Source organism: Colobus angolensis, unplaced genomic scaffold (assembly GCF_000951035.1).
Source record: "Colobus angolensis palliatus isolate OR3802 unplaced genomic scaffold, Cang.pa_1.0 Scaffold11, whole genome shotgun sequence".
Taxonomy (NCBI): domain Eukaryota; kingdom Metazoa; phylum Chordata; class Mammalia; order Primates; family Cercopithecidae; genus Colobus; species Colobus angolensis.
Window position 1 is genome coordinate 196,152 of NW_012112030.1, and position 14,997 is coordinate 211,148.

At 49.7% G+C, this 14,997-nt stretch overlaps 1 protein-coding gene and 1 long non-coding RNA gene across 4 annotated transcripts in view; both read left to right on the forward strand.

The window, feature by feature from the left end:
* Nucleotides 1–1,782: 1,782 nt before the first annotated feature.
* On the forward strand, nucleotides 1,783–7,081 carry KCNA6 (potassium channel, voltage gated shaker related subfamily A, member 6). Of its 3 annotated transcripts, none has more exons than XM_011951579.1 (2): nucleotides 2,427–3,242; nucleotides 3,312–7,081. In XM_011951579.1, the coding sequence occupies exons 1-2, from the start codon at nucleotides 2,643–2,645 to the stop codon at nucleotides 4,233–4,235; spliced, it is 1,524 nt and encodes a 507-aa protein (XP_011806969.1). In that variant the 5' UTR covers nucleotides 2,427–2,642; the 3' UTR covers nucleotides 4,236–7,081. The 3 variants fall into 3 exon arrangements, with proteins under 3 accessions (XP_011806965.1, XP_011806969.1, XP_011806974.1); XM_011951584.1 differs by having other exon boundaries at nucleotides 3,321–7,081; XM_011951575.1 differs by having other exon boundaries at nucleotides 1,783–7,081.
* Nucleotides 7,082–7,167: 86 nt separating this feature from the next.
* Nucleotides 7,168–14,997, forward strand: part of LOC105518528 — a 35,836-nt gene continuing 28,006 nt past the window's right edge. The window contains exon 1 of the long non-coding RNA XR_001002849.1: nucleotides 7,168–7,369. This is a non-coding gene — a long non-coding RNA (uncharacterized LOC105518528). The remainder of the gene's footprint in view (nucleotides 7,370–14,997) is intronic.

Sequence of the window (14,997 nt, forward strand, 5' to 3'; positions counted from 1 at the left end):
AGCTAAGCTTAACTTTCACCTCATCGTGAACTTTTCCTTATTTTAGTACTAAAAATCATGCCCGCAGGTGGAGATTTAAGGTGCCAATGAGACATCTGTTGTGTGAAGCAGCATCTTAAACCACCACACATGTGCCAGAAAAAGCTCATCTCTATATGCCCTGACTTCCCCTTACTGCAGACCCCCGCAAAGGGAACCCATGCCTTGACTTTGGAGAGCAACCCACTTCCTTTCTTGCCGTTTGGTCCCTTATGTCCACAAGCTTTCATGAAAATTTTTCTCTTTGCTCCTGTATGCTGTGATCTCTTTTGATTTCTATCCTGGGGGATCAAAAAAGCCCATAGGGTGTTGGTGCCAGAAATCAGCTGTGCAAGCACAGAAAGGGAGCAGAGGCTGTTGCCTGGCTCAGCTGGTGAGGAGCAAGACTGGAGAATGAGTATGCAGTGAATTCAAAGGCTAGCATCTTTCTTACCCACTCAACATGTGACCCCTTCCCGACACATCTAGAAGCCTTGGTTCTCTCCTTCCTCCAGCCCTCTGAGAGTGAATGCTGCTGAGAACCACTGTGGTTTTAAAATACTCCGTGCAACACAAAGAACTCTCAGATGCAACCTGTGGTTTCAGAGCACCTTTATGTGTCATTCTCATCATTAAACTCAATGAATGTGTACTAATCATCTAATACGCACCAGAAGCTACACAAAAACACTTTGTAGTTGTTAGCCGATTCATTTTGGCTACAGCCAGCCAGAAAAGAGGAAACCAAGGCACAGAGAAGCAACTGTCAACCCTACCTGGAAGTGTCAGTCTGAAACGATCAGTTGAGTCTTCCTCTACCAGACCCCAACTTGTCTGGTCTGGTGAAGAAAGACAGAAATGATGGAAAACCATCCTTATTCCCTTCTTACTGGAGAGTTAGGGAGAGTCAACTGGTCCCTAACAAGAAACTTTGCCCTACTCAAATACCGCCAAAAGGGTCTTCGTTGTAACATGGCTTAGGAGCAGAGGACATCTTTCTGGGAAAGCACCTAGAATGTGACTGGCACATATTCAATGCCCAGTAAATGTAGCTATTATTGTTTCAATCATCACTCTTACATACCCCTTTTCCATTCACCCTCTTCTCCCCTTTTTTAGCTACCCAATAAGCAGCAATTCCAGATGCATCCTCTGGGGTGGCTAGGAGCAAAGCATCCCCAGGATGCAGTTTCCTGGGCTGAGGTATCTCTGAGGTGCTTCCATCTTCCGGGTCCTTCCTCACTGGGGTTATTGCCTCAGGCTCTCAGGACTCCCCTGGAAAACTTCTGATGGGAAAGGCATTGATCCACTTGCCACCCTTTCTCTACCATCCCTTTGCAATTCTAGGAGAGTTGCAGCCTCACCCTCCCAGGCTTGCAAAGGTAGAGGGAGAATTATATTGGAATTTAAATTGGAAGCTCTCAAGGCATCTCAAAAATACTTTCTCTATTTTTTTTTTTCTTTCCTGTAGATATTGGAGAGGTTGGCAAACGGGTCTTCCTAAAGACAGAAGAATGTCTGATTTCATGTTTTCTTTAGATTTCTGGATGAGTGGGTGCACAGTGCTCCGTATTGTGTGGTGGGGCGGGGTGTGTCTTCTTATTGATGAAATACACTGCGCAGGTCAACTCGGTAAACCGAAATGAGAAAAGCCGATTGCGGGGGTGGAGGGGGTGTGGTGTGAGGGTGCCGGCGCTTGTGGAGGGGGGCGCGAATGTGAACGTGTGAAAGCGAGAGGCGTGCCAGGAGAGCGCGGGAAAGCTTACTGGTGAGGCAAGTGTGCGTCTATTTCCATGGCGCCCTGGCTCGCGGCAACCCCTGGCTGGGCGAGGGGTGTGATGTGGGAGTGGGGTGGGAGGGGGCAGCAGGCGGGGCCTGCCACGTCACTTGGAGAGTGTGTGTTGGGAAGGAAGGGCAGAGCGCAGAGCCGAGCCGCTGCAGCTGCGGCGGCGGCAGCGAAGCCTTGAGCCGTGGGGAGGTGGGTCCCCGCGCTCGGGCGCCGGGGCAGCCCAAGGCCCTCTGCGAGGCCTGCGGCGCGGCTCCTAGGGAGGAGGTGGCAGCTGTGGCGGCCGGAACCGCGACCTTGGCCGGACCCAGCCCCGCGGTGGACGCAGGGTGGAGGCCGAGCCCCGCCAGGAGTCTTTGCCGAGCCGGAGGGAGGCGCATCAGGCGCTTCGGTACCAGCGGCAGCCGGGGGTCCGGAGCGGCTGGAGGAGCGCAGTGGGCACTGGGAAGAGCTAGCCCGGCTGGAGGGCGGACCCCTGCGTCCGGGAGCAGGGTCTCAGGCACCGCTGGGGGCGAAGCCACTCGTCTTTTCGGGCAGCCAGTTTCACACGCGCCTGTGTGCGGTTCCGGGCATCCCAGTAAGCTCTAGCACCGGGGCGCGGGTAACGGGAAGCGCAGAACCAAATCCCCAGCGCCCAGGTCACCTCCCCAGACCCAGCCTTGCAGAGACCAGGGCCTTAGGGCTCACGGACCCAACCGCCAGGTCAGACCGCGAACCGGGAGGAGCACGAGCCCCACCCTAAAGAGGGCGCAGCCGGGAGCCGGGGAGCGGGTGCCGCGCTCCAGAGGTTGTGTTGTGGGCGCCGTCCTAGTGGCGGAGAGCGCACCTCCGAGGGGGCATGAGATCGGAGAAATCCCTTACGCTGGCGGCGCCGGGGGAGGTCCGTGGGCCGGAGGGGGAGCAACAGGATGCCGGAGACTTCCCGGAGGCCGGCGGGGGCGGGGGCTGCTGTAGTAGCGAGCGGCTGGTGATCAATATCTCCGGGCTGCGCTTTGAGACACAGTTGCGCACCCTGTCGCTGTTTCCGGACACGCTGCTCGGGGACCCTGGCCGCCGAGTCCGCTTCTTCGACCCCCTGAGGAACGAGTACTTCTTCGACCGCAACCGGCCCAGCTTCGACGCCATCCTCTACTACTACCAGTCTGGGGGCCGCCTGCGGAGGCCGGTCAACGTGCCCCTGGACATTTTCCTGGAGGAGATCCGCTTCTACCAGCTGGGGGACGAGGCCCTGGCGGCCTTCCGGGAGGACGAGGGCTGCCTGCCCGAAGGTGGCGAGGACGAGAAGCCGCTGCCCTCCCAGCCCTTCCAGCGCCAGGTGTGGCTGCTCTTCGAGTACCCAGAGAGCTCTGGGCCCGCCAGGGGTATCGCCATCGTCTCCGTGTTGGTCATTCTCATCTCCATAGTCATCTTTTGCCTGGAGACCTTACCCCAGTTCCGTGTAGATGGTCGAGGTGGAAGCAATGGTGGTGGTGTGAGTCGAGTCTCCTCAGTTTCCAGGGGGAGTCAGGAGGAAGAGGAGGATGAAGACGATTCCTACACATTTCATCATGGCATCACCCATGGGGAAATGGGGACCGGGGGCTCGTCCTCACTCAGTACTCTGGGGGGCTCCTTCTTTACAGACCCTTTCTTTCTGGTGGAGACCCTGTGCATTGTCTGGTTCACTTTTGAGCTCTTGGTGCGCTTCTCCGCCTGCCCCAGCAAGCCGGCCTTCTTCCGGAACATCATGAACATCATTGACTTGGTGGCCATCTTCCCCTACTTCATCACCCTGGGCACCGAGCTGGTGCAGCAGCAGGAGCAGCAGCCAGCCAGTGGAGGAGGCAGCCAGAATGGGCAGCAGGCCATGTCCCTGGCCATCCTCAGAGTCATCCGCCTGGTCCGGGTGTTCCGCATCTTCAAGCTCTCCCGCCACTCCAAGGGGCTGCAGATCCTGGGCAAGACCTTGCAGGCCTCCATGAGGGAGCTGGGGCTGCTCATCTTCTTCCTCTTCATCGGGGTCATCCTCTTCTCCAGTGCCGTCTACTTCGCAGAGGCTGACGATGACGATTCGCTCTTTCCCAGCATCCCGGATGCTTTCTGGTGGGCAGTGGTTACAATGACCACGGTAGGTTACGGGGACATGTACCCCATGACTGTGGGGGGTAAGATCGTGGGCTCGCTGTGTGCCATCGCTGGGGTCCTCACCATTGCCCTGCCTGTGCCCGTTATCGTCTCCAACTTCAACTACTTCTACCACCGGGAGACGGAGCAGGAGGAGCAAGGCCAGTATACCCACGTCACTTGTGGGCAGCCTGCGCCGGACCTGAAGGCAACTGACAATGGACTTGGCAAGCCTGACTTCCCCGAGGCTAACCGGGAACGGAGACCCAGCTACCTTCCTACACCACATCGGGCCTATGCAGAGAAAAGAATGCTCACGGAGGTCTGACCAGTGAAGGCAGGGCCTGCAGGAGGGGAGCACTGAGCTAACAGTCTCTTAGGCTTCCTTCTCATTTTCACTACTCACCCTAGCTTCAGTTGACTTCTTGACTCTCTCTCCTTCACCCACTACCTGGCATCCAGGACCAAATACCTGGACTATCAACCTTGTTGCTTAATCTATTGTTGCTTAAGCATTCAAGGTTAATCCATCTAAGTGACATTTTTAAAATTCCAGCGGTGCCACCCAATCGTGTCCATCTTCTGTCATATGGATGAGATATACATTTATGTCTGACCTTCCCTCAAGACTGATTTTTCATGTCTGGGACTTACAATATCTCTAGGAACAGCAATGTCAACAGGATGGAAACCAGCCATACCTAAGTCTTCGCTCCCTCCTTAGTGTTCTTTGCTTTGGGTCATGTGCGCTTCCTAGCTTCAGGCCGCTTGGTAACTGGAAGAAGCTGCAGGACAGAAGCAATACTCAACTTGCTGTTATTCCGGTGCCCTGTAACACCTGCTGGTCATCCTGCAGATGACCCTTGGTAAAGTCTTCATTTGCACAGCCTCAAAATAGGTTATTCATTTCTAAACTTGGCTGGAATTAGAGAAAATACAATCAAACTTTACCACTTGGAGGACATGGGGGTTAGTCCAGGACCAAAGGGGCCATGGATTTTTCAAAGTGTGGCCCAGCACAAGAGGCACTGGTGTTCGGTCTACATTTAGTCCTCCCCACTCGGATCCCCTGACTCTCTAGCTTCCAGGAAGGTTCCTTCTCAGAGCCAAATACTCTTTTTGTGCAAGTGCCTTCCTGAGCAGAAGAACTGGAGAAAGGGAACCACAGAACCAGGAGGAATGTCTGAACAGAGTCAAGCAACTGGCTTGACCACAGTCTGAAGCAAGGTGCCACTTAAACAGATACTGTTTTCTCAAAGGGGCAGAGGAATCCTGTTGCAGATGGCAGCCTTTTCTCTCTCATTTCCCCCAAATTTTCTCTAGCCCTCTACCTTGCTTCCTGGGAATTTGATTTAGGATTGCTGTTGAAGGCTTCCTCAAGCAAACTCCAGCTTAAAGCCCTAGACAGGTAAAAGCACACATTGGATGGCAGCATGGGTTTCTTCCCATTTTATGGGCATGAAACATGTGGTTTAGAATAAGGAGCAAGTGTTATTCCTTTGCCAACAGCCTCACTCTAAGAGGTTTTTTTGCTGAGTCAAGCAAACACTTGCCTGCTCTGCCCGTTGGAGCTGCATTTGGTCTGCTCTCACTGGTAAGGTGATGTGGTGGCATTCCCACTTGATCTAAGCCATTTTCTTCCATTGTGAGACCACTGCCGTCTATCCACTGGCCCACCTACCCTCTTTCCTCTCTCAGTAACGTTGCCATTTGTTTTGCCTTTGATAAACTGTGATGTACTGTTCTGAGATCTTTTGGGTGCAGTTCTGAAACTGAAAGGACTGTTAACATGTTTTTAATTTTATAACTATGCTTTCAGACTCTTTGATGATAATTTTTTTAAAAAATTATTTTCTCGAAGAGCAGCTTACGAGAGGACAGCCTTATGAGGGTTTGCTTGAGAGGCAGTGTTGCTTCTGTGACTGCCAGATCTAAATCTCGACCTTGCCATAACTTTACAGGGTAACTTGGGTCCACAGTCCCTTTTTGTGCCTCAGTTTACCCACCCATTAAATGGGAACATTACTGTCTTCCCCTCCCTACCTCATGGGGAATGTCTGGGAAGCTGGGGACAGTGCTATGCAAATGTGTGAATCTTAGTCATGGATTTGATTTTTAGTTCTCTCTGTACCCCCATAGGCAAGGCCTTCCCCCAGAGTTCCTGCCTTGGATCCAAAGCCTAAGAATAGGCCATTATGGACCATTGGCTCCCTAAATCCCTCCTTGGCCTCTTGGACTGAGCCCCTCCGCCTTTCCTTCTTACCCTTCAGAAAGGAGGGTTCTCTTTAGATATGTTCAGGGGGATCCTTCCATGGCTGGAGGTCACCTTGACTAGGAGCTTGGCTTCTCCAAACCTGAAACACAGTAGAAGATAGAGATGTTTGTGATGCACAAACCTGCTCTGAGGTCAGAAAGTGCCAGTTTTCCAAATCTCTCCCATTACTGCCGGCTATTTGGGGAAAGAAGAGAAAAAAGCCCATTCCAGAGGCAGAAGGGAAGCTCCCAGCCGAGGGTAAAAGTTGGGACATGCATGCATGTATCTCTGTATATGTGTATGTAATCACCCTCATCACCATCCCTGAGAAAACATTTCCTTTCCAAGTCAGAGCATGCTTGAAAGGGTTTGTGGAGAGCCCAGCTCACCAGGGACTCCGGTTGCCGTAGCAACCTTCCAGACTGTTCTCTCTATCTTCTGCTTTGGGCATCAAGGGAGACCAGGGGACTACATCTTCCCAGCTTCTCAGATGGGAGCACCTCCCACATAGTGGCTTAGGGGCTGGGAGTGCCAGGACAAGGATGTGGGACTTTTGGAAAATGTAGAGGAAGCAGGGCCTCAAAGCTTCCTATCTGGACTTTTCTTCCTAGTTTCCCCACCCAGTCATTGCAGCTGCCTCATCTTACTCCTGATTCTTCAGAAATTTGAATGTTAAGCAACCAGTTAAACCAACGTCAGTGTTAATTTTTTCAAGCTGTCGAGGGGAGCCCTTAGAGGGGACAACTTCTCCTTGGAGTGGCAGCCAGGCTGGGCCTCACCAGGTGAGATCACAGTCTTAGGGATCATGGAGTTCCCATCTCCACAGAGGCAGGCTCTTCCCAGCTCCACGAGAGGCAGAGAATTGCAACTTCTTCCTCCCCGGGAACAGTCTATCTAGCTCCTGGGAGGAATCTCAAAGAGGCTGTAGCTCGACCAAGTTTCTGTGAAGAATTTTGTCAAGTGATCCCTCTCTGACCTTAAGTCTCTTAATTTGGATTTTGTGCCCTGAGCACCAAGAGAATATGCACTCTGTGTTGCCTGGACAGCTGGGGTGGTGATTCACAGGTAGGGTCCAAGCCATCGCTACACCTGACTCAAGCTGGAAAGAGCTCCCAGAGGACTTCCTGGAACTGCCAGCCTCAGCCTGAGATGCGGCATATTCGTCCCCACGGAGCGAGGAGGGACAGCTCGCCGTCTTTGCAGGTGAGGTAGGTTCTACTGGAGGGGAATTTTGTTTTTGGCTCAGTCCTGCAGGCAAAATTAGAACGGGGTGGGGAGAGAGAGAGAAGGTGGGGAAGCGTGCATCTGGAGACATGCAAGATTTTCATTCCTCTTCCCTCAGGGGCTATCTCGCTCTTTCTGTGTATTTTTCTTTGACTCAATTGACTTCAGTTTTCTTTTTCTCTGTTTCTGTCCCCTTGATGCTGCTGACCCCTTTAAAAAATTCTCTTTTTCTGTGCATTTTTCCCTTTCCTTCTTTTCATTCTTACTGTCTCTGCCTTTTTTCTCCTTTCTCTAGTTTTCTTCCTTCTGGTTTTCCCCCTCTGTTGTTTTACTGTCTTCTTCCTTCTATGTGTGTCTTCCTGCCCATCTTTCTCCCTCTCTCCACCTTTTCAGTGACTGGGAGCACCTAGAGTGTTGACGGCGAGGTCGCACATTGAAATCTAGGACAGCTGTGCTTGCGAAGGTCTGTCTGCAGCAGGAGTATACCACTCTTTCCTGACTTCTCACTCTGCCATTCTTTCCTACCATGCTTACCTCTGTGGGGGCAAGTCCTGAACCTACCAAGCAAGATAAGACTGCTATGGGCTCAGAAAAATGTCTCCCAGAAATTTCCTGAACCTGCAAGCATAAATGAGAGAAGGCAGGCTGGGAGGGAGAGAATGACCCTGACAAGTCTCAGACGAATCCTCTGCTGAGTAGCCCTGGACCACCTCAGGGTCTCCAAGCTTAGGAGGCTGGCAGAGAGGTCAAAGACAGAGGGACAGTAGAAATGTCAAATAAACAGAGAAAAGAGGGCTTAGGAGGCAGGCATAAGGTTGGAGTTAGCCTGGAAAAAGCCTTACATCGGGGATGACTTTAGAACTGCCCTTAATTCACTTGAAGATTTTGTTAGACTCTGGCTGTCTCTCTCGGGTACTGAAGGCAGAACAAAAGGAAAGGACATAAATCTCAGTGGTACAAGGTGCAGGGAATCCTGACAAGGAGGATTAAGATTCACCAGGCAGTCCGCAAGGAGAATTGGTGGACTCCTTGCTAGAAGTCTTAGAGCATGGGCTAAGTCCCACCTGCAGCAGGACTTCAGGACGACCTGAGGGGCCCCCAGGGGGGTGGAAGCTTGTGCTATTACAATTGGCCCCAGATAACTTGTGGGGGGTAATAGAAATGCTCTAAAACAGGATTGTGGTAATAATCATATAACTCTAAAAATTGCACCCCCAAATCATTGAATTGTGAAAAAAAGAAAGCAATGAGTCTAATAATCTGGGAGTTTTCCATCTGGGCTGGAAGAACAGTTTGGTCCTATAAATCTAGAAGTTTGGCGTGTCTAAAAATGGACCAGACAATATCTAGAATAGAATGACAGTTTTTTTCTTCTGCCACATGGGGACACTTTAGAACTTACATGCAGTTGATCCTTGCTATTCATGCACAATGTCATGAACTGGTGTATGTGTGTGTGTGTGTGTGTGCGCGCGTGCTTCGTTTTGACATCAAATTGTTACGAGAGTTACATGCTTTTTTCTTTTTTCCTCTAAAGATGAGTCATGCCAGTTTTTTGGGTAAGTGCAGGGCATAATTAGCATGCATTGAGCTATGATATGTATGTTGAATATTATCCATTATATAGGACTATGGCCTTGGGCTTGCCCAAGGAACTTACAGTTCCTTGCCAAGGAACTTTTGCTGGCAAAAAGAAAAAAACTCCAAGAAAAGTTCCCACAAACCAAAAACCTCACCAAATCCCTGTAGCTGTAAACTCAGAATTCCTTAAGAGATTGCAGAGGGCCCAAGGTTTTATTTATGTATCTACTATGGTTATTATTTTATTTTTGAATTTTTTGAAATTTTTTTTGTGGGTACATAAAGGTTTCATGTTTCCTAGCTCCCTCCCCACACTCCCCTACAGTTGTTACTGATGCTTAACAGCCCTATGATGAGGTCCCAGCAGTCTTTGGTGCTTTGGGTAAACAAAAGAAGTGGGCGGTAACGGCCTTCATTTGTCTTACTGAACCTTTCGATGATTCTCTCCCAGACTCTGATCTCCTCTGGGCCTTCTTCACCTTGTGCCCACCGGACCCTCCCTTCCCTTCCCATGATGCTTTCCTCAGAGGCACCAGCCAGTCCCGCGGCTTGTCATTTCTCCTCTCCACTGGCTGAGCCCTTGCTTGCGGCAGAATTTCTATCTGCCAGCACCTCGACATCCATTCCAAGATAGATTCCCAGAGAGCGTGGTCCTTCCAGGACAATCTAGCTGGAGCTGCCATCCTGGCTCACGTGGGTTTTGACTGTGTGTTACTGCCGTGGGAAGGAAGTGGGGAGGAAAGTGTACTCCAATCCTACCTTGTCACGGTCACTTAGGGGAGGAAAAGAAATCCGTTTACTCGGTGGTAGGAGTTCCTCTCTCCACCTCACTTCATATTTTGCCTCGGGTTGCACAGATAGCTCATGGCAGAATAAGGTCTGGAGCTTGGCACTTGGCAGGGAGAGGGATCTTCCCAGACACAGGCCGCGGGGAAGAAAGACAGATGGGCTGTTAGCCTCTCATCTTGCCAGGTCTCCTGATGAACCACTTTTCTGTGCTGGGCTTGAGGTCTCTGTGCGGTTAGAGATGGTCATGTTTTTCACGTCCCTTTGCTCTGAACTTGAGAAAGTAGTTCACCCTGCCTCTTGGTCTTCTTGGTCCTCATCCTCTGGCTTCCCCTGGTACCCTAAAGGGGGAGTGAAAACCTATCAGCCACCACCTTGGAAGGGTTGTCAAAGCGGCGGCTGTGTTTGAAGGTGCACAGTAACAACAGGAGAGTGACTCCCTAGTTTTCAGAACAAAAGAGGAAAAGTTCCTACCCTACAGGAAGTATCATTCACACTGGTGTTACCTTGGCTATCACTTGACCTGTCTGGGGACTAGCCCTGCCGGGATTTATTACAATTTTTTTTTTAAACCCACCTCCAACCTCATCATTGTTACTCTAAAGAGAGTTCCTCATTCCTCGGCCACGAGCCTCAGCAGATACACTTTACCTCCTCCTAGAAAACATTTTGGAATCAAGCAGCTTCTGCTGTAGGCTGCAAGGAGCGCAGACAGACCCTGGCTCTTTGGTGAGAACAAAGCCGACATTTCAAAAGGAAATTGCAGCCACGCAGTCTGCTGGCGCTGCTATTTTTGACATGCTTGCTGTTCTCTCAGGGCTTGACAACCGCTGTCTCCAGGAGACAGACAAACCTGCTCTTGGCAGCAGAGACACTGCTTTGAAAAAGAACATAGGAAGACAGTCCTGCAGCTGGGAGGGGCGGGGAGGACTTACCACTGGAAGCGTGGTACCTGGCTAGCGGGGCTGCAGATCTGAGGCTGCAGGATTTATCCCCACCCAGGGAATCCTGACAGTGTGTTGCATCATTCCCAGTGGGAACAGTCCTAGCAAGAATAAGAATGGCGCCATTCATTTACAGAACATTTTCAAACACGTTCCGTGCTTTCAGACATCGTGCTATTTAACGAAGGGGTTAAGAGCATAGTTGCTGGAACCAGATCGTCCCGGCTCAAATCCCTCCTTTGCTGGGTGACACTGGGCAAGTTATGGAACAGTTCTGTGGCCTCAGTTTCCTTCTCTGTCAAATGGAGGCTGATAATCGTACCAATCTGATAGGGTTGTTCTAAAGATTAAAATAATTAATATATGTACAGTGTTTAAATGTACAATGTCAGCCGTTATTATCATCCTACAGCAATGAAATGAGGTGGTAGGCTAGGCTTTGTTTTTTTCTTTGGCAGATAAGAAAATGGAAGCTCAGAGGGGTTGTGATGTACTTAAGGGCACACAGTAATGTGTGTTTCATAGTCTTCAGGGGAGATGGAACCGAATGGAATGCAGTCAGGGTCTAACTGTTATTGGGCAAGAAGAGAGAATGAAGCCATAGCCCCCAAATGTGTATATAGACTTCTGTTTACACACCAGCTTGTCTCTGATGGAACAGCAGCAGGTGTCCTGTGCTTTTGTTTCCTATGGGTCTCTGAATGTGCACACACACACACACATATGCATATACACACATACATATATACACACATAAACATATATACATACATCAACACATATACACACATATATATGCACACAAAACCACATATACACACACGTATATATACACAAACATAAATGTACACATGCACATGTATACACACATATGCACACACAAACACATATACACACATGTATGCACAGACTCATATATACACGCTTATACATATACCCACATATACACACACACACATATGGTGCTATATATTCTGTATGTGTGTAGCGTATATATGTGGAACTTCTATGGAGCCCTTCCTCAGTACTGCCACTGATCTCCCTCTCCCATTTTAACATTCTCAGTGGTTGACACTCCACTTGAGTTTTCCTCACACACCTGCTCATGCCTTCTTCCTTGGGACGAATGCAGGGTCTTATAGTTAGCAGGAGGGACAGAACCCACAAGCCAGACCCTGGCCCAGAGTTTTCCTACACTATTCCAGTGGCTTTCAAACTTCCACTGTCCTGGTCCTCATCCTCAGCATGCATTCTGTTCCCCAGTCGCCTTCACGGCCCCCTTTGCAGGTGGGGGTACCCCTTAATCTCCCGTGAGTGTGTTTCTGCTTTCCTGTCCTCCTTGGAAGAATCCAACTCCCCTGCCCTTGTGGGTCTCCACTGGCCTTCACTCCGCCTAAAGAGCGTTTATGACGTCTCTTGTTAGGGGTCTTGGTGTGGGCCAGATTGCTGTCTTCACCCTCATCTCACTGCCATAGCCACTACGGCTTCTTACAAAGGTCCCATCCCAGGGCAAGGCGACGTGGCTGCCCTCATGTTTGAGGATTCTGAGCATGCTGGCTTGCCTGCCTTTGGAGTTGGAGACTTGGTCTGAATCACTGTTTATTAGCTGTACCTCATTTAACCTCTCCGAGCTTCAGTTTCGTCATCTGCAAAATAAGGAAGCTAACATCACTTGCCTTACACAGTTGCTGTGAGATTCAGAAGAGACAGCCAGTTACAGAGTTTAGCAGGAAATAAACTCTTAGCAAAGCATGGCTCTTCCCACTGCCAATCAGCAGAGGGACCCTCGGAGACACCAAACACCCACCTGAGAGTGGGGCCGAAACTACCTGCATGTCAGAGAAAGGCAGGGTCCCTGCTGACTGCAGTTTTGTTCTCTGAAACAAACATTTAAATGAAATATGACATAAAAAATAGACTCAGGATAGCTAGCTATTTTTACCAGAAGGCTCTTTGCCTAGAGGATTCACAGCAGAATTTCTTTAAATAATTGCACTTACGATGTGATTTAATATACAGAAATATAATCTGAATATATCTTGGAAGAATAGGATGGATATACTGGTAATATGTGTATATTTTAACAAAGTTTGTTTCCAGCCAAACTAGAATGAGAATTCTCGCTTAACCCTTCCCTCAAGCCCTGGAGCATTGCAGAGGGTGGTGTTGAGGGTCACAGATGGAGGAGCCAGTGAATGCCTCTTTACGAAGAAGGAGACTGATACAGAGAAGTGAAATAATTTGCCCAAGATCACACAGGAAATTAGGGGCAGGGCTGTGCCTGGGACCCAAATTTTCTGACTCCAACTCCAGCATATTTCCCATGGGAAATGGAACTGTAAGGATTATCTAAACACACACACACACACACACACACACACACACACACACACACACACACACACATAAAAATAACTATTCATTTTCTGTCCAACCAAACTCCCTAGCAGAGCTGTCCAGTGAAAATGGAATTAAGTGATTTTTAGTTGTATCTTTCCCTCCCCTGAGTTTCCAGGGCACAGAGGCAGTGGTCCTAGCTACAGAAGCCCAGAACCAGATGACCAGCTTCTGGATTTTTAAGGAAGGACTAATGACTGAGGACGAGTACAGACCAAAGGTATTTAGCACCGGACAAAGAGAGGCTCATGTACAGGCTCTGGGCTTCTCATCTCACTGATTAAGGGATTCTTTAACCTCTTAGGGCTTTATTTTTTCTGTTTAATTTAGTGACTGGACAGAATAAAACTGTCATAGATTGGAAATCAGGAAAGCAAGGGGTTATCTGAGTCTTCTGTATTTTATAGAGGAAGGAAGGGATGCAGAAGGTCAGCGTCTTACCCAGGAGCGTTGACTTCTGATGCCTTGGGAGGCAGAAAGCAGCTTCTAGACTCTTCCCTGCACTTTGTTGCCCTGATAGAGAAAGAGAAGTCACCGTCAGTTACAGAACTCTTTTACAAATCACAGGACCAGGGTCAGAAAGAAGAACGTGTCCAGAAGCCCTGGTCGTTGAGGCATAAATCAGCCAGGCACTCCTCAGCTGGTTTAAGGCAATTTGGCATTGGTGGAAAGAGAAAAAAATTCCGATATGGTGGGGAAAATAGCTGTGTTCCCTTCAGAAGACTGCTTTCTGTGCTTCAGGGAAAGGATCGCGTTCACCCAGGACAGCATATGTGTGCACACTCAGGCGCCCAGGCACACCCTCCCAACCAGACTCTCTACTCACTTGGAAGTGTGTGTGTGTGTGTGTGTGTGTTTTGTTTTTCTTTTTTGTGCATCTGCAATCTCCTGGTTTATGGTTTTACATGCCTCCAGCAATTCCGAATTGCAATCACAGAGCACCAACCCTAAAACTGGGCTGATTACCTTGTAAGAGGTCCTCAGTTGTCACTTGTGGCTTGTGAGCCACATGGGACACAGCATTAAGGGCTGTTGGAATATTTCACACACACATCTGACTTTTTGGTTTCTCTTCAAAGCAAAGGTCTGGGCTTGTTGATCCCGCACGTTTGCTTTCCACCCCCCATCAGCAAAAGCTGAGGGACAGTGGCCCCCTGCAGAAGGACGCGGGTCCTCTTTGCCCAGTGCCCATCACTTCTTACTCCCTGCTGCTGAGGCTGGGCCGTCTGTCATTTTTTTTTAAAGATGGAGTTTCACTCTTGTTTCCCAGGCGGGAGTGCAATGGCGTGGGCTTGGCTCACTGCACCCTCTACCTCCCAGGTTCAAGTGATTCTCCTGTCTCCGTCTCCTGAGTAGCTGGAATTAGTGCCCGCCACCAGGCCTGACTAATTTTTTGTATTTTTAGTAGAGAGTGGGTTTCACCATGTTGGCCAGGCTGGTCTCAAACTCCTGACCTGAAGTGATCCACCCGCCTTGGCCTCCCAAAGTGTTGGGATTACAAGTGTGAACCACCACCCCCAGCCCGTCTGTCAGTTTTAATTGTGCCCCTAGCCATGTTTCTTCGTAGGTGGGAGATATTTCTCTCTATGTACATTTCTACCAAAGCTTAGAAAAAGAAAGATGGAAAGAGTATCATGTTTAGGGAAAACGATATCTGGCTTATGTCACCTGGTAACCCCTGGGGATACTGGTGCTTGCGGCCAGACTCGGAGCCTTCCTGTGTGACTTCATCTAGTGGCTCAGAATCAATTATCTGACTTAGAAGTAGCAGGTCAGATGGAGATGGGAATATGTGAGTTTGCTGGAAAAAACAGAAATGAGAGCAGAAATGAGGGCTGCTTGCCGGGAGCAGCCGGTTCCAGCTATCCATGAGAGACGGAACTGTGAGGCTGCACAGAGAAGGC

Coding starts and splice junctions, on each gene's coding strand:
- KCNA6 (XM_011951575.1), top strand. CDS start 2,643: ATGAGATCGGAGAAATCCCTTACGCTGGCGGCGCCGGGGGAGGTCCGT.